The sequence below is a fragment of the Artemia sp. Qi Xiang Cuo genome, chromosome 11 (assembly GCF_049724085.1).
Source record: "Artemia sp. Qi Xiang Cuo chromosome 11, ASM4972408v1, whole genome shotgun sequence".
NCBI lineage: Eukaryota > Metazoa > Arthropoda > Branchiopoda > Anostraca > Artemiidae > Artemia > Artemia sp. Qi Xiang Cuo.
Genome location: NC_142804.1, coordinates 71,320,918 through 71,347,806, shown reverse-complemented (window position 1 = coordinate 71,347,806; position 26,889 = coordinate 71,320,918). Strand labels below are relative to the sequence as shown.

The window sequence follows — 26,889 nt, the reverse complement described above, 5'->3', positions numbered from 1 at the left end:
GGTTGGGGTAGAGGACCTCACAACACTGTTAAAATACAACTTGTGTATTATAACGACCACACTCAAAACCTCTTCCAAAATCTCTTCAAAAATCACCTTTTAAAATGTCTCTAGCTGTTTCGCCGAAATAGTTCCATAAAATAGCTAAAGCGGTTTCGCCAAAATTATCCCTAAACGGAATTTCGGCATGTTACTTTTGTTTGGCATCTCTGCACCAATGCATTTTAAATTATTTGGAAACCTTTTCGCGCGCTAAGATCAATACGTCTGCTCGGAAACGATTCTCTTGTTAGAAACAACAAATTAATTCCCCTTTCGTGAATCAATTCTCTATAGAACAACAAATTAATTCCCCTTTCGTGTCAATCAATCAATCATGACATCATGTGTGATCTAACTGTTTCTCGGTGACAATTCTCTTTGGAAATGCAAGGACATTAATTAACCTGACGTCATCTGTCAGACATTAATTAACTGTTTCCCGGGACCTCATAACATTTGGCTCGAATAACAATAACAAATACTATTTCTGGATCATAACATCTGGCTCGAATAACAACAACAAATACTATTTCCGGATCATAACATCTGCATCGAACGTGCACTTACAACAACAACATTGACCCCATTAACCACGTGTTCTCTCTAATGACTCTGTTCAAAACAACAACAACATTGACCTTGACATTCGTTGAGAGCGTGCCAAAAACACACCTGGAGAAAGAGGTCATTGACCCCATTAACCACGTGGTTCTATGCCCATATAAGGAGTCCCCCCTGGAGTCAATAAGGCATCTCTACTTTTATTCTTCCGTTTTTTTGGTGGTTATTTTTCATGATGTTGGTTTGATTCCTATTAAAGAACAGCAGACAGGTGTAATTATAAGTGTGTAAACTAAACAGAATTTTCATTTGTTTACTTTAATATTTGTTTTGTTTTTCTTTACTGTTTTTCTTTTGGGTATTTATCTCTTTATGCTTAATAAAATTTTACAATATCCTATTTTGTTGGATTAGAATTTTAAGAAGAAACACATAGGTATAAGTCAGAAACGTGCGGTGTATTTTTCTTGAGGGAATAATAATAAAAAAAATTATTTAGTATCTCGATAGAAGGTGCACAATAACTTGGAAAAACTTAGGATCTCGGGGAGAGGGGGGCTGGATCTTGAGGCCAGACCTGGAATGCAAATCCTGGCTGTTAATGTAGAATGTTTTGAGCTATTTTTTTTTTTTTAGCTTAATTTTACTGTAAATTTAAAATGCTTGCAACTTTTGATGCAACTATTTTTTTTTTAATTTGGAAAAAATTAAATTAAAAATATTAGGTTACTTAGCAAATTTTTATTTTCAAAATAAGTCTACGAAAAGTAGACTTTTTTCATCACTTTTTGAAAATTTTTAACTTTCGAACGTTCTTTTTGTAAACAACAATTTGACAAAATCTGCTTAACTTTTCATAGAAAATCTAGATATAAGAATATTTTATATTATGGAGATATTTAAACTATTAGCCCCATGGTTACAAAATTATCTAGGATTTTACAGTTTTTTTTTTACTTTGCAAATCAGTAGTTCCATGAAACGAATTGTTTTTTTTTTAAACTTCCAAAAAATAGCATGATTTTTTTTTCTCATTCAGGGTATTCCTTCTATCTTAAGAATACTGAATGTCTAAGAACTTAGTGATGGCTGTCAGATTTTTGTCTTGTAGATATCGATTACAGTTACGCATAAGTTCAGGGATATATCTGCACCATTTTCAACAGAGTACAACTTCAGAATTTTAATATTTACTAATTTTATATTTTCAGAGGAACTTTGTCCAAAATGAATTTAAAATAGTCGACTCAAAATTTACAAGCATTTGAAATTTCCAGTAAAATTTAGTTTTTCTAGTTGGGTTTGTCAAAGTCAATTTTAAATTCCAAATGTCAGTAAGGTTTGAATAGAGCATTTTAGAAAACAATATTTAAATGAGCCTAGGCCCTAGCTCCGCCACTTACGAATAGCTTTTTGAAGCTTTTTAACACAAATTAACATTTTCAAAAATTATTCACCGTTAAGTCCTTACTTTTTCAAATAATTAGCATAGGGTTATGCATGTATGCCAAATCCTATCTAATGTAGACTTAGTTTTACCACTCTTAGAGTGTTTGTGGCTTTTGACCGTATTTTTGGAATTAAAACAGAGTCTGTTTGAGTTTTCATAGATACCCTAAGAATTACAGGGGATTCTCATTTGAAATTTTCAAGTTACGTGCTTTAGCCCATTTTGAAAATCCAGAGCTTTTCGAAATGACCATTCTAATGATGTCATCTGGCAATAGGCATCTAATGATGTCATCTGGCAATACGAAACGTCTCTTTTCATCTAAGCATTACGTCGAATAAATTTTTGACATTCAATTAATATTGACGTTTATCATCCTTGAGATTTATATTCTTTGATACCTGATATACGAAATTTGGCATGTGGAATAACGTCGCCTGATCCCCTGACATTTCCTCGTTTTCTTGCCAATGTGTCGTATCTGACATTTTTTTTACTTATGCGGTAATTACCAAAAATCGATACTGTTCTAAATCCGAGAAACACGCGATAAGTGAAGTTTGGTTAATGCTAGTGAAATGAAACAAAATAGGATAAAAATGTAATAATTTAGAAAAAAATTCGGCTATATATTTTCACACTGGAGGGGGGGGGTAAAGCTTAGCATATATTAAATACGTAACCTTACCTAACCTAGGTACTTTTTCCCCCTAAACCCCAGAAAACTAAAGTTTAAATATAGTCTTAGAGTGAGAAACCCCTTGTTATATAGCATCAGATAGGCAATTACCAGGTAATGGCTACCTGAGCTTTGTTTTCTCGACGCGGGTTTCCCGCATTTTTTGAACAGTACCCAAAAATCTTTTGCTAAGCTGTTCTCAAAGGGATCAGAAGGGCAAGGATCAGCAGGGCAGGGAAAATGTTCAATTACACCAGAACACATCATACCTTTCCATTCTGACCATTCCTTTAAGAACGGCTTAACAGACAGCATTATATAATTATCTCAGAAGTGTGAAAACGTTGGATATTAATCTTTAGCCGTGGCAACGACAAGTTATACATTGACACTTAATATTTATCTTACATGACAATACTGGACATATCTTTTATTTGGGAATATGCTCGACTGACTCCTTATCCTTTTTACAGTGTATACATTTATAATGCTTGACATCTCTACAATGAATTATATTTATACCCCCTTGTACTTGATACCTGATATTTATGCTCCTTGAGATTTATAATTTAAAAAAAAAGTTTTCCCGAGGGAAGTAAAGAGCGAAGTTGAAACTTAAAACGGACAAAAATAATTACTTCACAGCATATTTAATACATATCAATAAAACTAGTACAAATAAACCAACTAATTATAATTCCCTATGCTTTTAGGACTATACAAAACTAGCGCTTCACTGAAAACACAAAAGTCAAGTATAAAAACAGATTTATTGATTTAAGAGTCAAAAGCGACAACATGTAGCCAGACAACACTAAACGAATCTGAAAAGCTCTTCACAGTCTTACACCAGTTTTGACATCAGTATCTTTCAGTATACAATTAAAATTATCTTCAAAAACATAAGCGTAAAACTAAATATTTTTTAATAACCGCAAAGTAATTGAACAGCATACAGAAATATTGGATTGATTTATCAAGCAGCATTTTGGTCTCTCCAGCTATCAAACAGTTCGTGGTAACGAACTGTAAGTAAGGAGCGACCCGGCTCAATGGTAACCGAAACTCTAAAAAACGGGATTTTGATACCAATAGATACATCAAAAGAATCAGATTTTAATTCTGATTTCAAATATTTAAGTTTCATTAAGTTTAATCTTACCCATCAAAAGTTACGTGCCTGAGAAAATTTGGCTGATTTTCGAAAAAAGGGGGAAAGACCCCCTAACAGTTATAGAACCTTAATGAAAATCACACCATCATATTCAGCGTATCAGAGAACCCTACTGTAGAGTTTTCAAGCTCCTATGTGCAAAAATGTGGAATTTTACATTTTTTGCAAGAAGAAAGATCACGGATGCCTATTTATTTTTTTTTTTTTTGTTTTTTTTCTTTTGTTTTTTCCCCAGGGGTGATTGTATCGACCCAGTGGTCCTATAATATCGTGGGAGGGCTCATTCGAACAGAAATTAAAAGTTCTAGTACCCTTTTTAAGTGACCAAAAAAATGGAGGGCAACTAGGCCCCCTCCCAAGCTCATTTTTTCCCCAATGTCACCCGATCAAAATTTTGAGATATCCATTTTGTTCAACATGGTCGAAAATATAATAAAAATGTCTTTTAGGATGACTTGATCCCCCAAAGTCCCCAGGGGGAGGGCTGAAAGTTATGAACTTTACTCAATGTTAACATATAGTATTGGTTATTGGGAGGTATACAGACTTTTTCAGAGGAGATTTTTTCTGGTAGGTGGGGGAAGGAGAGGGTGGGGGGCTATATGGAAGGATCTTTCCATGAAGGACGTTTTCATGGGGGAAGGGACATTGCTAGGAAGGGGGCGCCGGATTTCCCAGCATTATTAAAGAGAAAGATCAGGAATTAAATAAAAAAAACAAGTTTTTCAACTGATCAACTGATTGTGATTAAGAGGTCATTTTTAAAGAACTGGAAAAAAAAAATTCGAACTATAGTTTAAAGAGCAGGGTATTGACTAGGGTTTTTTTTTTAGTGCTTTCAAAAGAGCTATCTATTCTAATTAAACGGCCTTTGTGATTCAGGGGTTTGTGAATCAAATTTTTTTGTTAACTTTTAACGTAAAGAGCGTGGTATTGACTAAGGGGAGAACACCTTCATATAAGTAATAACATATACGTAATAAAAAAAACAATAAAAAAACAAGCGATACGGCTCAATAGTAATCGAAACTTTTAAAAACGAAATTTTGATGTCAATAAATTTATAAAAAGAATGTTTTTATAATGCTGATTCTAAATATATAAATTTTATTAAGTATAGTATTACTCATCAAATGCTACTATTCTTATAAAATTTACTCGATTTTTTATCTAGTGGGTAAACATCCACTACAATTGACAAAATTTTAGTGAAAATAAAATCGTTAAATTCAGCACATCAGAAAACCCTCTTACATAGGTTTCAAACTCATATCTGCAAAAATCTACAACTTTGTATTTTTTACCAGAAGAAAAATATACGAATATAGAAGTTAGTTACGTAAGTTAATTTGTAAAGACATCCATTTAGCAAAAGAAAAGTAAAAATTTTATGCAAATAAAAGCTGCATTAACTAAAAAACGATCAGAAATTAAATAAAAAAACACGTTTTTTAAATTGAAAGTAAGGAGCGACACTAAAACTTAAAACGAACAGAAATTATTCCGTATATGAAAGGGGCTGTCCCCTCCTCAACGCCTCGCTCTTTACGCTAAAGTTTGACTTTCTCACAACTCTATTTTTTTAAACAATAAAAAAACTTTAGCGTAAAGAGCGAGGCGTTGAGGAGGGGGCAGCCCCTTTAATATACAGAATAATTTCTGTTCGTTTTAAGTTTTAGTGTCGCTCCTTACTTTTAGTTTAAAAAACTTGTTTTTTTTATTTAATAATACCAATAGCGGGTAATATACAGTCTTAAATTGTAAGACATATGCTTTAGTATTACTTGAAATGAAGATCAAACAAGACATTATATGAACTCTGGAAATCTGATTATTTCTCTCTATACAACAGTGTATTATAAGCTATGACACAAATTATAAAGCTAGTCTTTAGTTCTAATTAAATAAAAAAAACAAGTTTTTTAAACTGAAAGTAAGGAGCGACATTAAAACTTAAAAATACAATAATTTATTCCTTTTTTTACTGGGGCTGTCCCCTCCTCACCTCCTCGATATTTACTCTTATTTTTTTTTTTTTATTAAAAAATAATTTTTTTATAAAGATTAAAACTTAATCTTAATGTGTGAGGCGGTGTAGCGGGGACAGCCCCAGTAAAAGAAGGACAAAATTATGTTAGTTTTAATTTTTAATTTAGCTCCTTACTTTCAGTTTAAAAATTTGTTTTTTTTAATTTAATTTCTGATCGTTTTTTAGTTAATGCAGCTTTTATTTGCATAAAAATTTTACTTTTCTTTTGCTAAATGGGTGTCTTTACAAATTAACTTACGTAACTAACTTCTATATTCGTATATTTTTCTTCTGGCAAAAAATACAAAGTTGCAGATTTTTGCAGATAGAAGCTTGAAACCTATGTAATAGGGTTTTCTGATACGCTGAATCTGACGGTGTGATTTTCATTAAAATTCTTTCACTTGTAGGGATGTTTCCCCCTCTTTAAAAAATCGAGTAAATTTTCTCAGGCTCGTAGCCTTTGATGAGTAATACTAAACTTAATAAAATTTATATATTTAGGATCAGCATTATAAACACATTCTTTTGATACATTTATTGACATCAAAATTTCGTTTTTAAAAGTTTCGATTACTATTGAGCCGTATCGCTTGTTTTTTTATTGTTTTTTTTTATTACGTATATGTTATTACTTATATGAAGGGGTTCTCCCTTAGTCAATACCACGCTCTTTACGTTAAAATTTAAAAAAAATTTTTATTCACAAACCCCTGAATCACAAAGGCCTTTTAATTAGAATAGATAGCTCTTTTGAAAGCACTAAAAAAAAAACTGTAGCGTAAAGAGTGAGGTACTGACTTGGGGGAGAACCCCCTCAGATACGTTATAGTTTCTGTTCGTTTTAAGTTCTAATATTCCTTCTTACATTTCAGTTGAAAAAACTTGTTTTTTTTATTTAACTTCTGATCGTTTCTTAAATAATGCTTGGAAATCCGGCGCCCCCTTCATCGAACTGTCCCGTCCCCCAACGACCCATCCTCCCCGGACCGCTTCTCCCGAGTCAGGCCCGCCGCTCGCCCCCCCTCCAGAAAAAATCCTTCCTGAAAATGGTTGTATACTTCCCAATAACCAATAAATAATGCTGGCAAGTCCGGCGCCCCCTTCATGGCAATTTCCCTTCCCCCATGAAAACTTCCTTCATGGAAAGATCCTTCCATATAGCCCCCGACCCTCTCCTTCCCCTCCCTACCAGAAAAAATCTCCTCTGAAAAAGTCTGTATACTTCCCAATAACCAATACTATATGTTAACATTGAGTAAAGCTCATAACTTTCAGCCCTCCCCCTGGGGGCTTCGAGGGATTAAGTCATCCTAAAAGACATATTTATCATATTTTCGACCATGCTGAACAAAATGGCTATCTCAAAATTTTGATCGGGTGACTTTGGGAAAAAAATGAGCGTGGGAGGGGGCCTAGTTGCTCTTCATTTTTTTTGTTCAATTAAAAAGGGCAATATAAATTTTAATTTCCGTTCCAATTTGCCCATCCCCGTTTTTATCGCACCCAGGGTTATTAACGTTAACCCCTGGGGAAAAAAAAAAAAAAAAAAAAAAAAACAGCAAACAACCAAAAAAAAAAACCATACGGTTGCTTTATTAGGTAAAAAAAATTTAAATTAAACAATTTTTTTTTTATGAGATTTAAAGCTATACAGTAGGGTTCTCTGATAAGCTGAATATTATGGTGTGATTTTCATTAAGGTTTTGTAACTTTTGGGGGGTCTTTCGCTCTTTTTTCGAAAATCAGCCAAATTTTCTCAGGCGCGTAGCTTTTGATGGGTTGGACTAAACTTGATGAAACTTATATATTTGAAATCAGCATTGGAATCTGATTCTTTTGATGTATCTATTGGTATCAAAATCCCGTTTTCTAGAGTTTCGGTTACCATTGAGCCGGGTCGCTCCTTACTTACAGTTCGTTACCACGAACTGTTTGATACTATCAATATGGTTTTACTTCGAACTTGAATACAAACTAATCATGACATGTCCTTTTCAGAACCAAAACGAGAGCCAGTCGTTGAACTGAGCCATTATGCAGAAGTGATACGTAAAAAAAGCAAAATCCTAAAATGGATTGTTGCTTTGTCTTAAAAGGGATTGATCCTAAAAGGGATTGATAATATTTTTATCAATAATATTTTTTATATATTTTAAAAAAATAGATTTTTGATAGCTCATATAAAAAAAATATTGCTCATATTTACTTTCTTCCTGTAAATTCCACAATCTGCAAGTTTCAAATAGCACTAAAAACGACACTTTTGATGTCATGTCTCAAGTGGAAAAGCTAGGGCTATTGCGGTGCTTTTCGAGTATTTCAGAGCTTTTCCACTTAAGAAGTGGTACCAAAAATGTAGTTTTCAGGGCTATATCGCACTTACGAATGGTAAAATTGAAAAAAAGCACGTATAAAAGAGCAATAGCTTTCAAATGAGTCATTAAACATCACTCTTATAAGTTCTGCTAGCCCAATAGCCCCAGCTTTTCCACTTCGGACACGGCCCAAAAAGTACCATTTTAGTGCCATTTGGAACTTGCTGATGGTGGAATTTATATGAAAGACGTAGATATGAGCAATATCTTTTATATGTGCTATAAAAGATCTGTCTACGATGTTCTGGTAGCCTGCTAGTGCCACCCCTTGAGAAATGGCATAAAAAGTGCCATTTTAGTACCATATGGCATTTTCAGATGGCGGAATTTATAAAAAAAAAGCACGTAGATATGAGAAATAGCTTTTGAATGAACCATTAAGCATCTCTCTATGATGTTCTGGTAGCCTGTTAGGCCTGTTGAAAAAAAAAGAAAGAAAGAAAGACGAAAAAAAACAAAGAAAACGGGAGACAGATCAGTGCTACCGATGCAAAAAGTGATTTTTCTTGTTGTTCAGGGAGGGGAACTGTAATTTCCCTGTGTAAGGTTTTCAACCATGCTGATTCCATGTTTATTTCATTTTGATCTGAAGCCATTTTCGAGGGGTTTTCGAGGGATTGGTAGTTTTTTCTCAAATTGCGTTTCTTAACTTTTGGTTACTATGGGCTGTGGTTCGCTCTTTACTGATGCAGCTACCGCTGCAACCATGATACCTTGCCGAGACATGCTTTAAAAATGAGCATAGAAAATGACGGAAAAAAAAGTAAAGGAAACCGATACCGATCTTCCCAATACGATACATGCGATATCGATACGCCCGATATCGATATGTCCGATACCACATACAGCCCTTCCAAAGGGAGTATGGAGGGCCATATCATCATCAAAACCATATATATATTGGACCTTTGAACTATGTTAAACAAAATGGCTATCTTAAAATTTTTATAGGACTAGTTTGGAGGGAAGGGGCCTGTAGGGAGGGGGGCTATTTGCCCTCGAATCTTTTTGGTCACTTAAAAAGGGCACTAGTAAATTTAATTTCCATTCGAATGAGCTATTAAACATCTCTCTATGATGTTCTGGTCATTCGCCAACCCTAGTGGAAAACAATAAAAAAAAGGAGACACATCAGTGCTACCCGTGCAAAAAAGTAATTTTCCTTGGTGTGCAAGGTGAGGGACTGTAATTATCCTTTAAAAGATTTTGGACCATGCTGATTCCAATGATGCACTTTTCATTTCGATCTGACGCTATTTTCAAGAGGTTTCGGGCTCTTTTTCAAAATCACCATAAATTTCTTTTCGCAGTAAACTTTTACTTTTAGAATTAACCGAAACAATAGTTACCATTCCTGATTCAGTGGCAGATGGCAATTTTTTCTCACTAGGCAGTGTTTTAGAAAACGCGTTTTTTTCAACTTTTGATTGCTATGGGTTGTGTTTCGCTCTTTACTAGATTGCAGCTGCCGCTGCAACCATGATGCAGTATTTTACTTTTACATAAAAAAAATGCAAAACTGAGAGACATATTTTACAAGCACAGCACGATAGAGGAATACAAATATAATTTGCGGGGTAATATCCAAACAAGTGGTTACATAATCTGAAGCATGAATTGTACAGGCCTGTCTTTTCTCTCAAAAAGGGATTACTCGTTATATAGAGTTAATAAGGATTCAACCAATGATTTAGACCATTCAACTAAATAGAAGAACCGGCATGGAAAATAATAATCCAATTATATTATTGTTGAAACACAATACAAGGGAACAGCAAGACCGAGTTCATTAAAAAACAGCACACGAAAAAAATGATGGTTGCCTAGTTATCTATAGCTCTTAGGTCAAAATTAATTAGAAATGTGTAGCATGGAGATCTATAATATACATCCACAAATACTTAGTTAGTTTGCGGACAATTGACTGAAATATCATAGGCAGCGCGCCAGCCCTGCCTAAGTAAAGAACGATGTGGGCACAATGTGTTTTTTTCTTCCTCTTCTTCAGTCGGGCACTTCGTATCGAAGGAGTTGTCAACCTTCAAAAAGGGCTCGTTCGATTGGAAATTGGAGTGGCTAGTGCCCTTTTTAATAGTCGAAAGTAATTGGAGGGTAACTAGCCCCCCCCCATGCCAATCATTCCCCCAAACGCTTCCCAATCAAAATTTTGAGATAGCCATTTTGTTCAGCGTAGTTGATTTCCAGATATAAAACAAGTTTTTGAGGAGGACACTCCCCCATAACCCTCGGGGCAAGGGTTTTAAGTTATGCCCTGGGGGCATATAAGGTTTTTATAGAATCCATTGTCGTAGAAACTTCAAAACAGGCTCAATTGATTGGAAATTTGAAGGGCTAGTACCCTTTTTAATAGTCGAAAGTAATTGGAGGGCAACTAGCCCCCCCCCACGCCCCTCATTCCCCCAAACACATCCAATCAAAATTTTTAAATAGCCATTTTGTCCAGCGTAGTTGATTTCCAGATAGAAAGTATGTTTTTTAGGAGGAAACTCCCCCACAGCCCTCAGGGCAAGGGTTTTAAGTTATGCCCTGGGGGCATATAAGGTTTTTATAGAAGGCGTTGTCGTAGAAACTTCAAAAAAGGCTCATTCGATTGGAAATTCTAAGGGCTACTGCCCTTTTCAATATTCAAAAGTGATTGGAGGGCCACTAGCCCCCCCCCCCCCCGTGCCCATCATTTCCCCAAACACATCCAATCAAAATTTTGAGATAGCCATTTTGTTCAGCGTAGCTGATTTCCAGATAGAAAATATGTTTTTGAGGAGGACACTCCCCCACAACCCTCGTGGGCAAGGGTTTTAAGTTATGCCCTGGGGGCATAAAACGTTTTTAAAGAAGGCGTTGTCGTAGAAACTTCAAAAAAGGCTCATTCGATTGGAAATTCAAAATGCTAGTGCCCTTTTTAATAGTCGAAAGTGATTGGAAGGCAACTAGCCTCCCCCACGCCCATCATTCTCCCAAACACATCCAATAGACATTTTGAGATAGCCATTTTGTTCAGCGTAGTTGATTACCAGATAGAAAATATATTTTTGAGGAGGACACTCCCCAACAACCCTCAGGGCAAGGATTTTAAGTTATGCCCTGGGGTATATAAGGTTTGTATTGAAATCTTTGTCGTAGAAATTGAAAAAGGGCTCATTCGATTTGAAATTCAAAGGGCTAGTACCCTTTTTAATAGTCGAAAGTGATTTGAGGGCAACTAACCCCCCCCCCCCTCTCACGCCCACCTTTTCCCCAAACACATCGAATCAAAATTTTTAGATAGCCATTTTATTCAACGTAGTTGAAATTTTTGAAAATTAGGTCTATAAGGATGACAACCTCTTCCCCCACAGCCTTCAGGGCAAGGGTTGTAAGTTATGCCCTGGGGCGTATAAAGTTTTTATTGAAAGTGTTGCCGTCGAAACTTCAAAAGGTCTCATTCAAGTGGTAATTAAAAGGGCTATTGCCTTTTTTAAGAGATGAAAGGTATTGAAGAGCGACTAATGCCTTTATTACGCCCCAATTTTACAAAACACCCCGAATCAAATTTTTAAATATCCATTTTGTTCAACGTCGATGAAAGTTCTGGAAATTAGGTTTTTTAGGATGATAACCATCTCAGAGGACTCAGTGTAAGGGTTATAAGTTATGCCCTGGGGGCATATAAGGTTTATATAGAAAGTTGTTGTATAAATTAGAAGATGCACTATCGCGTTTCCTAATCAAAGAATGTGGATGCTCAAAAACCATGCAAGAGAGTGGGACTAATTAAAGAGGAAAACACTCCCCCACAGATTCAAGAGCAAGGGTTTTATTTTTTGACTGCAGGGCATATAAGAACGGTGTTGGCACAATATATTATTTATTAATTTTTCCTTTAGAGCAGGGCACTTCGTATCAAAGAACTTGTCTTATAAACTTCAAAAAAGAGAAATTCATTTAAAAATCGAAGTGCCTAATGCCCTTTTTAATTTTTGAAAGTCATTTAAAGGTAACAAACGGCCCCTATATCCTGACTGATTCCCGAAATACAACCCATCAATATTTGGAGATGGCAATTATGTTAGGCTTAGTTTATTTCCAGATAGAAATTATGTTCTTGAGGACAGTCCCCCACACCCCTTAGGGCAAGGGTTGTAAGTTATGCCCTGGGGGTATATAAGATTTTTTATAGAAGGCGTTGTCGTAGAAACTTTAAAAAAGGCTCTTTCGATTGGGAATTCAAAGGGCTAGTGCCCTTTTTAATAGTCGAAGGTGATTAGAGGGCAAGTGTCCCGCCTCTCACGCCCACCTTTTCCCTAAACACATCTAATCTAAACTTTGAGATAGCCATTTTATTCAACGTAGTTTTGAATTCTGGAAATTAGGTCTTTGAGGTTGTAAATTATGCCCATGGGGCATATAAGGTTTTTATGTAACGCGTCGTCGTACAAACTTCAAAAAGAGCTCATTCGATTGGAAATGGCTAGTGCCCTTTTTAATAGTCAAAAGCAATTGGAAAGCAACTAACACCCCTTCCACGCCCACCATTTCCACAAACAAAAGTTCTTGAAATTAGGTAGTGCCCTTTGTAATAGTCGAAAGTGATTGAAGGGTAACTAACCCCCTCTCACGCCCACCACCATACAAATGAATGTGCATTGTCAGTTTAATATACATATACTGATATTTAGTAATCAAAATGTTAATATTATTTGATTTATTAAAGTTATAAAAGAAAAAACATTTGTATTTTTTCAGTAAAGTGCAAATTTTGTTCTGACCTTGGGACGGCATAGAGGTTTTGCGTCCAACTTATGTTAATTTCTACTCGTTTTGAGTTTGACTCGATTAATTATTGTTGTTTATTTTCGTTTCGGGTTTCATTTACTTATCGATGCTGATTTGTAGTAGTTTCACGCTTGGTAGATTATTTGATTTTATTTTTGCTCATTTTTTGTTTAATGGAGTTCTTTACTTTTCTTTGAAAAACTTATTTTGTGGAAAAAGTTTTTTAAATTAATTTATGCGAAGAAACAATACGATATACAGCCTAAGCAAAAAGGAAACACGAAGTTAACCTTTTAGCTACTGGGATTTGGTTTATTCGACCAAACACTAATAAGACCTTGTTTTTTAATCACACAAATAAATTAATTAACTCGCTCAATTCAATAAAATTCAATATTGCAACAAAATTTACCCCCCCCCCCCACACTTCAAAAAAAGCTAAAGGCTTAATTACTGGGTATGGACAATATTAGACAGTTATGTAACACAATGATTGCGACAATGAGTTGTGTGATGTTAGGAAAATACTAGTAGGAACGCCAATGGGATCAGCGTTGATCAAACATTGCTACCACATCTACTCTACTAATATTAGAAATAACTCAGCCTAACGCCTCAACCACATCTTGGCCACGCAACTCACGCAACCACATTCGATTCGGTGTTTACTATTATTTCTGATATGACCTAGTAGCTGAAAACTATGATTACTGAAAACTTATTTCTTACCACTGAGCTAATTTTGATTTTAGATAGTCAAACTGGAGAGATTCTTTATTCAAGCAATTTCAAGTTGTATTTTAAAGTTTTTAACTGCTCATGACGCAAAATGATTACTGAAACTAGAGAACTCTAGAGAATCGGCGTAGAACGGATCGAGTAATTCGGAATCGAGTAAACGGATCGAGTAGAATCGGAAATTCGTCTCCTCGGAGTTTACTCTTGTTGAACTTAAGCCTAAACAAGAACACCCTCTTAAGTCTCTGGAAGCTCCGCTGTCAATTTTGAGTCGGCTTGATTTTTGGGCAAGTATCTGTTACATAAATTGAAACTAGAAGAATCACCTTGATATTTGGCTATAAAGGGGGGACACAACATTGCTACCCATGCAAAAAATATAATTTTGTTATATTCAATGATTTTGTTATAATCTTGTATGAATACAACTTTTTTATAGTTTGTTATATTCACAACGCTAGCAGGTATTCTCCAAGAAGAACTATCTAAGTATTCCCAGAATTTTAACCCCCCCCCCAAAAAAAAATAAATAATTGAGGACGGCCCAAAATGTTTCTGGTATTTTTTTTTATATTATTCAAAAAAACGTTTTGCATAAAATAAGTTTTTCAAAAAAAGTAAAGATCTCCATCAAACCAAAAATGAAGGAAAGTAGAATCAAATAATTTACCAAGCATACAACAACCACAAATCAGTATTAATAAATAAATGAAACCCAAAACAAACAGAAATTAAAATAATTCAAGCTCAAAACGAGCAGAAATAATCTGAGTATGGTTCTAAACCCTATGATTTCTAAGAGCCAGAATATAGTCTGTACTTTACTGAAAAAAATTCAAATAAATTTACTGAAAAAAATGTGCATTGTCAGTTTAATATACATATGATGATATTTATTCCTGAAAATCTTAATTAATTTCTGATTTATTAAAGTTATAAAAGTCAAAACATTTAAAAAGAATTTTTCTCAGTAAAGTAGAAATTATATTCTGGCTCTTAGAAATCATAGGGTTTAGAACCAGATTAATTTCTGCTCGTTTTGAGTTTGACTTATTTTAATTTCTGTTTGTTTTGGGTTTTATTTATTTATTAATACTGATTTGTGGTGGTTGTATGCTTGGTAGATTATTTGATTTTATTTTTGTTCATTTTTGGTTTAATGGAGTTCTTTACTTTTTTTTGGAAAACTTGTTTTGTTCAAAAAATTTTTTTGATTAATTTCTGTTCGTTTTATATTGACATAGTCTTTTTCAGGGAGAAAGACTGAGCCTCTTCTGAAGTTAAATAATCATCCCTTCCATAAGAACCTATAATACCCCCTGGGCATACCTTAGAACCCTTCGCCCTAATCTGTGGGGTTTTTTTCAACCCACAAAGCCTTGTTATATGATATTTAGACTATTTTGAATAGAATGGTTGTCTCAAAATTTCTATTAGACGCACTTTGGGACAATATGACGTTTGTGTAGGGGGGAGAGGGTAGCTGCACTTTGATTACTTTGACTCTTAAAAAGGGCAATAGAGTGTCTGATTACCAATCCAATGAGCCCTCTTTGAAGTATATATGACCACACTTTCTATAAAAACCCTATATGTCCCGAGGGAAAAACTTACAACCCTTGCCCTCAGGGCTGGGGGGAATTGTTATCCTCAAAGACATACTTTCCAGACATTTCTGATAGGCTAAACAAATGGCTATATCAAAATTTTGATTTGAACTGTTTCAGGAAATGATAGGCGTGGAGGGAGACATTTTCCATCTGATCACTTTCGACTAACAAAAAAGGCACTAGTTCTCTCAATTTCCAATCAAATGAGCCCTTTTTGAAGCTTCTACGATAGAAATTTCTATAAAAACGTTACATGCCACAAAAGCATAACTTGCGACCCTTGTCCTGAGGGTTATGGGGGGAGGGTTGTCATCCTCAAAGACATAATTTCTGGACCTTTCAACTATGTTGAACAACATGGCTATCTGAAAATCTGATTGGATGTGTTTGGGGAAATGGTGAGCGTGAGAGGGGGGTTAGTTACCCTCCAATCACTTTCGACTATTAAAAAGGGAACCTGCCCTCTCAATTTCCAATTGAATTGGCCCCTTTTGAATTTTCTATGATAACGCTATCTATAAAAACTTTATATGCCCCCAGGGCATATAAGTTGCTCTCCATTCACTTTCGAGCATTAAAAAGAGTACTAACTCTTTCAATTTGCAGTCAAATGAGCCCTTTTTTGAAGTTTCTACGGCAAAATTTTCTATAAGAACCATATATGACCCCAGGGCATAACTTACAACCCTTGCCCTGAGGGTTGTGGGGGAAAGGGGGGGTTGTCATTCTCAAAGACCTAATTTTCAGAACTTTCAACTACGTTGAACAAAATGAATATCTTAAAATTTCGATTGGATGTGTTTGGGGAAATGTTGGGCGTGAGAGGAGGGTTAGTTTTTTTTTTCAATCACCTTCGACTATTAACAAGGGTTCTAGCCTTTTCCATTTCCAAGCGAATGAGCCCTTTTTGAAGCTTGTATGACAAATCCTTCTATAAAAACTTCATATGCCCCCAGGGCGTAACTTACAACCCTTGCCCTGAGGGCTGTCGGGGGTTGTCCTCCTCAAAGACCTAATTTCCAGAACATTCAACAACGTTGAAATAAATGGCTATCTCAAAATTGTGATTGTATGTGTTTGGGGAAATGGTGGGCGTGAGAGGAGGGGGGTTACTTGCCCTTCAATAACTTTCGGCTATTAAAACTTTAGCCATTTCAATATCCAATCGAATGAGCCCTTTTTGAGTTTTCTACAACAGCGCTTTCTATAAAAACTTATATGCCTCAGGGCATAACTTACAACCCTTGCCTTAAGGGCTGTGAGATTGTCATCCTTAAAGACCTAATTTCCAAAATTTTCAAGTACGTTCAACAAAATGGCTATCTCAAAATTTGATTGGATGTGTTTGGGGAAAAGGTGGGCGTGAGAGGGGGGTTAGTTGCCCTCCAATCACTTTCTACTATTAAAAAGAGCACTAGCCCTTTGAATTTCCAATCGAAAGAGCCCTTCTTGAAGTTTATACAACAAAGCTCTCAATAAAAACCTTATATGCCCCCAGGGATAACTTATATCCCTTGCCCTGAAGACTGTGGAGGGAGTTTCCTGCTCAAAGATACAATTTCTAAAACTATCAACTACATAGAACAACATGGCTATCTCAAAATTTTTATTGGATGTGTTTGGGGAAATAAGGGGCGTTGAACGTGTGTGAGTTGCCTTCCAACCAATTTTGGCTACTGAAAGGGAAACTTGCCCTTTAAATTTACAATTAATTGAAACCCATTTGAATCTTCTTTGACTACACGTTCAATGATGACGGTAAATGCCCCCAAAGAATAGCATACAATCATTGCCATGGGGACTGGGGGGGGGTTATCATTCTTAAAGACCTAATTTTCAGAATTTTCAACTGCGTTGAACCAAATTGCTATCTTATAATTTTTATTGAATGCGTTTGGGGAAATGGTGGGCGTGAGAGAGGTGTTAGTTGCCCTCCAATCACTTTCGAATATTAAAAAGGGCACTAGCCCTTTGAATTTCCAATAGAATGAGCTCTTTTTGAAGTTTCTACGACAACGCTTTATATAAAAATCTTATATGCCCCAAGGACATAACTTACAACCCTTGCCCTGAGGGTTGTGGGTAAGTGTCTTCCTCAAAACATAATTTCCATCTGGATATCAACTATGCTGAACAAAATGGCTATCTTTAAGTTTTGATTGGAGGTGTTTGGGGAAATGGTGGGCGTAGAAGGGGTGTTAGTTGCCTTCCAATCAATTTCGACTATTAAAATGGGCATAAGCCACTCCAATTTCCAATCGAATGAGCCCTTTTCGAAGTTTCTACGACAACTTCTTCGATACGAAGTGTCCTGGTCTAAAGAAAAAAAAAATATTAATACATTGTGCCGACATCGTTCTTTACTTAGGCAGCGCTATTGCGCTGCCTATGATTCCTGTGATAAACAATGGCAAGTGTGCTAAATCCTTAGAATGTAATTAGATACATAATAAGGAGGCTCAAAGAAGTAAATACTTGATACTTAGAAGCCAAGTCTCTGAAGCCGAGGATCTGGAAGATGCAGCTAGACGGCATAATAGTAAAATATTTTACTGGCATGTTAATAGACGGAGAGGGAGTAGTCAATCTGGACTTATCCCAGTTATAGATAGGAAAGAGGCCGCAATTAGTGATAAGAGAAGAGTTACAAAGAGATGAGCAGAACATATTGAGAATGTGCTAAACTGAGATAGAGTTGCAGGAAAAAATATAAAAGATATGGAGGAAAAATAAAAGTTAGCAAAACCTTGAATGTGAAGGAAGATTTGTTTTATGAGAAAGAATTAGCAACATTACTAAAAGGATCAAAAAATAATAAGGTTAAAAATAAGTCACCGAAGCTTATGAATATGATTTTTGAAATAGGGGAGGTATATATCTATTTTAGGAAAGCCCCTGCATAAGAAAGGTGATAAGAGTGAGTGTGGTATTTTAGAGGCATTAGCCTTGTTTCTATATGTAGCAAAATACTTAGTAATATGATACTTTTGAGACTGAGAGATACTGTAGACAAAGTGATAAAGAAGAACAGTGCGGTTTTAGAAAGGGTAGAGGATGTTTCGACCAAATTTTTACTCCTAGGTTAATGATGGAAAAGAGCCTAAGTTAGCAAAAACCTTTGGTCTTCAGTTTTATAAATTATAAGCAAGTGTTCAATTCTGTTGACAGAAGAGCCTTAGCGTAGTTCTTGTTCTTGTATGGTATACCGAACAAATAAATTGAAGTGATTAGTGCTATGTGCTATATAGTACTATATAGTGCTATATATCATCTCGATGGACTTTGTATTAAAGAGCACAGGAAAGGCAATGGGAGAACACCGAATCAAATGGAGAGGAAAAACTTTCCTGGACTTAGATCATGCTGATGGTTTAAGCATCCTAGATGAAAGTGCGAGCAAAATGAGTGAACTTTAAGAGATTTTGCGAGTTCAGGGTGCTAGAATAGGTTGGAAAATTAATGTTGAGAAGACTAAGTTGCTAAGGGTAGGAATGAATGAAGATGAAAAGGTGACGTTGGGTAACGAAGTTATTAATCAGGTGGACAGCTTCACTTATCTTGGTAGTATTATTAGTAAAGACGGTGGGAGCAGTGAAAATGTTAAAAGTAAAACAGCCAAGGCTCAGCCAACACAGTTAAGGCAAACTTTATTCAACTGTTTTCACAGTTGAATAAAGTTTGGAAGAATAGGAAGATAAGTCTGCAAACCAAGATTAGAATATTGGAAGCTACAGCGATGACAGTGGTCGAATATGATTCTGAAGCATGGGCGCTCCGAAAAGCAGATGAAGATTTGCTATTGCCTACAGATTGTTCTGGGTGCTCGGCTGACTTACCGTATTTTTCTGCGGATGAAGGATGACAGATTAACGAAGGTTGTCCTTTTCGGCAACCGTCAAAGGCTAAACGGAAAGCAGGTCATCCACGGTTTTGGTGGAAGGATGTCGTAAAGAAAGATTAAGGGAAATGGGAACTTCCTGGGAGGGTGTAAAGAAGGAGGTTTTGATTAGATGGAGATGGAGGAGGAGCATGTGTAGGTATGTTGATCTCAGGCAGCTTGGTGCTGCGCTGAGTTGTTAGTTAGTTAGTTAGTTAAGTGTTATATAGTTTATATTCAAATGTTGACGAATACAACTATTGCAGCCATTTAAGATACGTTGTACATGGTTAATAATGTTAAGTAGTTAAGAGCCATGTCTAACCTGTCCTTAACGTTAATACAATACTAAGACTATTCCAGACATTACTGCTCGCTAATGGTCGGTATGTGAAAGTTCTACTCCTTGACAATTACACTACACCTGACATATCTTTTATATTAAAGAATAAGGTATTTTCTATATAATCATTAGTATTTCTCTAGATATACTAAATTTTAAGAAGTCAAGTGGCATGTAGTGTATATTCTCTTACTAGGAAGAACCTGATAAATATTCCAATGACAGTAAAATAAATCAAGAATCAGATCGTATAAATAACAGTTCAATAGGGAGAATCCTTTTATTTGACAGTGAAACACAAAGATATCCCTGGATGTCTCTATCACATACACAGTGGCCGTTTTCAGCAGACAAACTAAAATAATACAAATAGAACATCGACATTTATACTAAACAAATAATTGATTACATACTGTTTAACGCTCTTGTTTTCTTCGAAGCAGTTATAGATATAAAAGCAATTGACTCGTTTTTTTAAACAAAAATTCTGGGGACGTTATATGCACGATATAATTTCAATGCGGAATTATCGGAAGGAAAAACGAGAAGTTTTTTTTTAGAATATCAAAATTTGTCTATTTGGGCGGGGGGGGGGGGGCTAGAGATTTTAAATTTAGAGTTGAATTGAAAGGTAATGGGAAACTTCATTATAGAATAAAAATAATCTTGACTTTAAAATTTATAAAAAAAAACACAACAACAATAGATATTTATCGCTTTTCTCGAATTATTCTCACCACTAAAAGTTGGGTAGATAATTTCTTCTAGAGACAGTATTTATTTATTTAAACATTATTTTTTAAACTGTTAGTTATATGCCATAGAAAGGCAGTGTGGTCTCCGAAAATACCTATCAAGAACCAGGTGTTTTGAACATGGGTGGGATACCTAGAACTACCCCACCAAGTTAAACCAATGAACTTGTCTGCTTTAAGAATATTCAATAGCTTAAAAAAAAAACTCAAACATTTCTGTTATGATTGAAATAGAAAGGTTAAGGACTTACTGCAGTGGAAACCTTCATCTTCTAGTAGATGGGTTACAGGCTTCCCTTGCATTGGAGCAGGGTGATGACAAGTAACAGCTGACTGAGTCTCCTGTCCTTTATCGTGTAGCATTTTTGCAAGCCATATCAGCTGGCAATCACATATCAAGGCATTACTGTCTAAACGCCTAGAAGAAGCAACAAAAGTAGGAAATAAACTAGAAGTAATAAAAACTGTTAATTTCATTTCCTAGACAATCCTTGATCTGCCTCTTCTAGAAAATGGACTCTAATATTGAATTTTAAGCCCCCTGCATCCATATTTGGCACAATGGCCCAAAGAAATAAATACCTTGAATTAAAATCAGCCCTTGAATAATTCAAAATTAAATCCAATTTCAGCTTGTTTTTATTCCGAAATTTATACCCTTTACCCTTGTTTATTTATATGGAATTTATACCTATACCCTTGTTATATACCCTTTAGAATAACACGTTACTGTCGGTGCTGCTAGTAGTATTTAATTCAGATTATGTCTATCATAATGGACATGATCCTGGACATAATGAACATAGTCATGGAAATACGTATGTCGTTCATTATGTCCAAACCACCAGAGATTTGCTTCCATTCAATTCCTTATCTTTCTTCTAACAATACATTAAACTTTTTTAAGCAGTGTATTGAAGTAAGAATATGCATGCCCCAAAGTTTAATGATATCCAGGTACTTGGTGGTATCCAGATATTTTACATTCAGATACAAGGTGGCGTCTTTTAGTATTAAATAAAAAAACAAGTTTTTTTAACTGAAAGTAAGGAACGACCTTAAAATTTAAAACGAACAGAAATTATCCCGTATATGAAAGGGGCTGTCCACTCTTCAACGCCTCGCTCTTTACGCTAAAGTTTTTTATTGTTTAAAAAAATAGAGTTGTGAGAAAGTCAAACTTTAGCGTAAAGAGCGAGGTGCTGAGGAGTGGACAACCCCTTTCATATACGGGATAATTTTTGTTCGTTTTAAGTTTTAACTTCGTTCCTTACTTTCAGTTAAAAAAACTTGTTTTTTTTTTGTTTAATTTTTGAACGTTTTTGAATTAACGCAGGTTTTGGTTTTGGCTCACCATACACGAATAATTAAAAAAAAATTTGCACATTAATTTTACTTTTATTTGGTTAAATGGCTTTCTCGAAACTTGTTTAATTTTATTTAAGAACGTTTTTATTAGTAATAAATATACGTAACTTACTAATTAACTTACATTACGAACTTCTATATTCATAGATTTTTAATACGTATATTAGGGGGTTAGCCCCTAGTCAATACCTTGCTCTTTAAGCTACAGTTCGAATTTTGTCCCTATTCTCGAAAAATGACCACTTAATAACAAAGGCCGTTAATTAGAATAAATAGCTCTTATGAAAGTACTAAAAACTCTTTGGCTCAAAGAGCGAGGTATTGACTAGGGGGTGAACCCAATCATATACGTAAAATTTTCTGTTCGTTTTAAGTTTTGATGTTGCTCCTTACTTTCAGTTGAAAAACTTGTTTTTTTATTCAATTTCTGATCTTTTTCTTTAATAATGATGGGAAATCTGGCACCCCTTCACAGCAATGAAGGGGTGCCCTTCCCCCATGAAAACTTTCTTCATGGAAAGATCCTCCCATATAGCCCCCGACCCCCCCCCCCACCTACCAGAAAAAATCCCCCCTGAAAACGTCTGTATACTTCCCAATAACCAATACTATATGTTAACATGGGGTAAAGTTCAAAACTTTCAGCACTCCCCCGGGGACTTCGGGGTTTTAAGTCATCCTAAAAGACATATTTATTATATATTCGATCATGCTGAACAAAATGGCTATCTCAAAATTTTGATCGGGTGACTTTGGGGAAGAAATGAGCGTGGGAGGAGGCCTAGTTGCCCTCCAATTTTTTTGGTCACTTAAAAAGGGCACTATAACTTTTAATTTCCGTTCCAATGAGCCCGCTCACGACATTCTAGAATCACTAGGTCGATATGATCACCCCTGGGAAAAAGAAAAAACAAAATAAACACGTATCTGTGATCTTTCTTCTGGCAAAAAATACAAAATTCCACATTTTTGTAGATAGGTGCTTGAAACCTCTACAGTAGGGTTCTCTTATACGCTGAATGTGATGGTGTGATTTTCATTAAGGTTCTATAGCTTTTAGGGGGTCTTTTCCCCTTTTTTCTAAAATCAGCCGAATTTTCTCAGGCGCGTAGCTTTTGATAGGTAAAATTAAACTTGATAAAACTTATATATTTGAAATCAGCATTAAAATCCGATTCTTTTGATGTATCTATTGATATCAAAATTCCGTTTTTTAGAGTTTCGGTTATCATTGAGCCGGCTCGCTCCTTACTTACAGTTCGTTACCACGAACTGTTTGATACAATTAAGGGTATAGACTTGGAATCCCGTATATAAGCATAACGTTGAATAACATATACAACCTAAACTCAACGTTTTACTTATTACGCACTGAATGAACTTGAATGATCTGTTGTTCCCCGCTTACCGGGCGTTTAGTTCAGCTCGTTTAATCTTTAAATATAGAATTGAAAAAAGAAAGAAATAGATTAATTTTTCTTGCTTTTATTTTGTAGTAATCTAAGCTTTTCTGTAGCAGAAACAGTAACAGACAATGACTTACAGTCTTTTGATAGCGTGTAAATCCTTAAATGCTTCACTTGAAATGCGCTGCAACTTATTGTTATGAAGAAACCTGAAAAAGAACATAATAACTTTAACTTTAGAGAGTGGTTACTCAGAATAGATACTATGCAATAAAGATTTAAAAAATCCAGATGTTTTAGAGATTAGCTTACCAAATGTTTGGATTTTAATTCAAATTCTAACTTTGCAATAATGATTTTAATTTTAAGAGAGTCGTTACTCAGAATAGATATTAAGGAATAAGGATTTAAAAGATTAAGATATTTTACAGTTTAGTTAAAAAAATGTTTAGTTCAAATTTGAATGAAAAAAAATACAAATACGATTAAAGGATTCAATTTAAACATTTGATCAAAGCGATTAAAGCACAGAAAACCATTTGAAAACACTAGTACAAACAAACACAGAAAATCATCACAAAGCACTCTCACGATGGATTATACCTACATGAATTAAATAAAAAAAACAAGTTTTTTTAACTGAAAGTAAGGAACGACGTTAAAACTTAAAACGAACAGAAATTATTTCGTAGATGAAGGGGGCTGTCCCCTACTCAACGCCTCTCTCTTTACGATAAAGTTTTTTTATTTTTTAAAAAAATAGAGTTGTGAGAAAGTCAAACTTTAGCTTAAAGAGCGAGGCGTTGAGGAGGGGACAGCCCCTTCATATACGGAATAATTTCTGTTCGTTTTAAGTTTTAACGTCGTTCCTTACTTTCAGTTAAAAAAACTTGTTTTTTTTATTTAATTTTTGAACGTTTTTGAATTAATGCAGGTTTTGATTTTGGCTCACCGTACATGAATAATTAAAACAAAATTTGCATATTATATTTGGTTAAATGGCTTTCTCGAAACTTGTTTAATTTTATTTACGAACGTTTTTATTAGTAATAAATATACGTAACTTAGAATTAACTTACGTAACGAACTTCTATATTCATAAATTTTTAAGGGGGTTCGCCCCCTAGTCAATACCCTGCTCTTTAAACTATAGTTCGAATTTTTTTTCCAGTTCTTTATAAATGACCTCTTAATCACAATCAGTTGATCAGTTGAAAAACTTGTTTTTTTTATTTAATTCCTGATCTTTTTCTTTAATAATGCTGGGAAATCCGGCGCCCCCTTCATAGTAATGTCCCTTCCCCCATGAAATCTTCCTTCATGGAAAGATCCTTCCATATAGCCCCCGACCCGCTCCTTCCCCCACCTACCAGAAAAAATCTCCTCTGAAAAAGTCTGTATACTTACCAATAACCAATACAATATGTTAACATTGAGTAAAGTTCATAACTTTCAGCCCTCCCCCTGGGGACTTTGGGGGATCAAGTCATCCTAAAAGACATTTTTATCATATTTTCGACCATGCTGAACAAAATGGCTATCTCAAAATTTTGATCGGGTGACTTTGGGAAAAAAATGAGCGTGGGAGGGGGCCTAGTTGCCCTCCATTTTTTTTGGTCACTTAAAAAGGGCACTAGAAATTTTAATTTCCTTTCAAATGAGCCCTCCTTCGATATTATAGGACCCCTGGGTCTATACTAATACCCCTGGGAAAAAAAAAAAAAACAAACAAAAACACAAGCATCCGTGATCTTTCTTCTGGCAAAAAAAGGAAAATTCCACATTATTGTAGATAGGAGCTTGAAACCTCCACAGTAGGGTTCTCTGATACGCTGAATATGATGGTGTGATTTTCATTAAGAGTCTATAACTTTTAGGGGGTCTTTCCCCCTTTTTTCGAAAATCAGCCAAATTTTCTCAGGCACGTAACTTTTGATGGGTTAGACTAAACTTAATGAAACTTATATATTTGAAATCAGAATTGAGATCTGATTCTTTTGATGTATCTATTGGTATCAAAATCCCGTTTTTTAGAGTTTCGGTTACCATTGAGCCGGGTCGCTCCTTACTTACAGTTCGTTACCACGAACTGTTTGATAAGCCGCGCCAGATTCTTAATACTAATAAAACACCCATTCCCCAGCAATTTTTCCACCCAAGGGTCATCCCCACATCCACTCCGAAAATTTCCTTTGTCAAGACCTTTAACCCCTCACACTTTCTCAGGAAAATGAATGAATTTTCCTCCCGCTCTCCAAACATCGGGCAACTGTAAGGACCACTCTTCATTCCAAACCTCCCCAAATAACTTCTTCTTCCCCTAAGTGGCAAGAAATTACCTCTACAAGAAATTACTCATTTGTTATCCTCCCTAGATAGCCCAACTCTAAAATATACCTCCTCTCCCCAACTTCTTTTACCATAGAATTTAAACCAAAAGAATCAGACGTTCAGATCTGGCACCCCCACTTCTGTATTTCCTAATCGACTAAAATAGAATATACCTGTTTGCAGGGGCGTCATTTGGGGGTGGCAAGGGGGGCAGTTGCGCCCCTCCCAATAATGTGGAAAAATATTATATATCCCATGCCCTTTGACTATCCATATATGGACCCTTCTCCCCCCCCCAATAAAAATACTGGAGATTTGCCCCTGCCTGTTTGGACACCTCACCTACTTGCCTAATCCTATGCAGTTGTGCAGTTTTTGCTGGTAGAAAGTGCCAAGTTTAAAAAAAGAAACATTGGTGAAAAATCAGCAAGAAATAAGCTTTGAACAGATGGCATCATACAGCCTAAAAAAATATTGCTCTCTTTTGAATGTTTGGTTCTACTCGGAAACCAATAGATTCCTGATTCCTTGGTACTTTGATAGTTTTAATGCCATAAAGCATTAATTTTGATTTTAACTTCGTAGAGTAAATGCTGAGAAGAACAATTATTTGAAAAATATTTCACCAAATAAAATATTTTACTGGACAACTAAACCAAAAATTTGGGAAGATTTTTAATATGACAGATTTCCAGAAGAAAAATCAGAAAAACTTCTCATGAAAAGTTGTATTTGCTTATGTTCGTCGTAAAAATGCTTTTTAGATTAGGAACACAAAAGAATTGAAAAAGAAAGGTAGAACTACAAAATCTTTACTTCAGTCTTGTTTTGGGATTCTGGAATGCAACTCCCAAGCAGAATGGGGAAAAAGTTAATTCAGATTTAACAAGTTATCTTCTAGGATCTTTATTGTTATTGATGTTTGTGTTATGTTTTTATTCGAATAAAATTGAATTGAATTGAATTAATTGATTTTAAAACGTACCAGAAGCGGTACACTGGAGATTTAATAAAAATAATTAATATATTTAATAATTTATAAAAAAAAGAAGAAAACTCATTTGCTAGGCCTCCCGATTAAAGAATATAAAATTTGTCTGTCCGATTCTGCACTGTTTTATTCCTCTTCTAGAAAAGGTCATAGATCCATGGCTGTATCCAGGCCCCTCCCAAATTTTTGTCCGATTCGTAAAAACATAACAAAAATGCATATAAACAAGTTTTGATCCGTTTCTTAAAGTTCTTTTTTACCCCCTCCCAGACAAAATTCCTGGACATCCTCTTGCATAAACCACACAGCGTAATCATTTAAATACAGTTCCGTTATCTGGTATGTTTTGCTAAAGTAGTTTTTATTTTACCATATCTTTTATAG

At 35.2% G+C, this 26,889-nt stretch overlaps 1 protein-coding gene across 1 annotated transcript in view; it reads right to left on the bottom strand.

Moving 5' to 3' along the window:
• Positions 1–26,889, bottom strand: part of LOC148947304 (putative oxidoreductase PXDNL) — a 178,797-nt gene that overhangs the window by 18,638 nt on the left and 133,270 nt on the right. Inside the window, exons 7-8 of the mRNA XM_089096563.1 lie at positions 23,321–23,392; positions 20,661–20,827 (exon numbers count right to left, since the gene is read on the bottom strand). Of these exons, the coding sequence (XP_088952689.1) occupies positions 20,661–20,827; positions 23,321–23,392 (239 nt within the window). The remainder of the gene's footprint in view (positions 1–20,660; positions 20,828–23,320; positions 23,393–26,889) is intronic.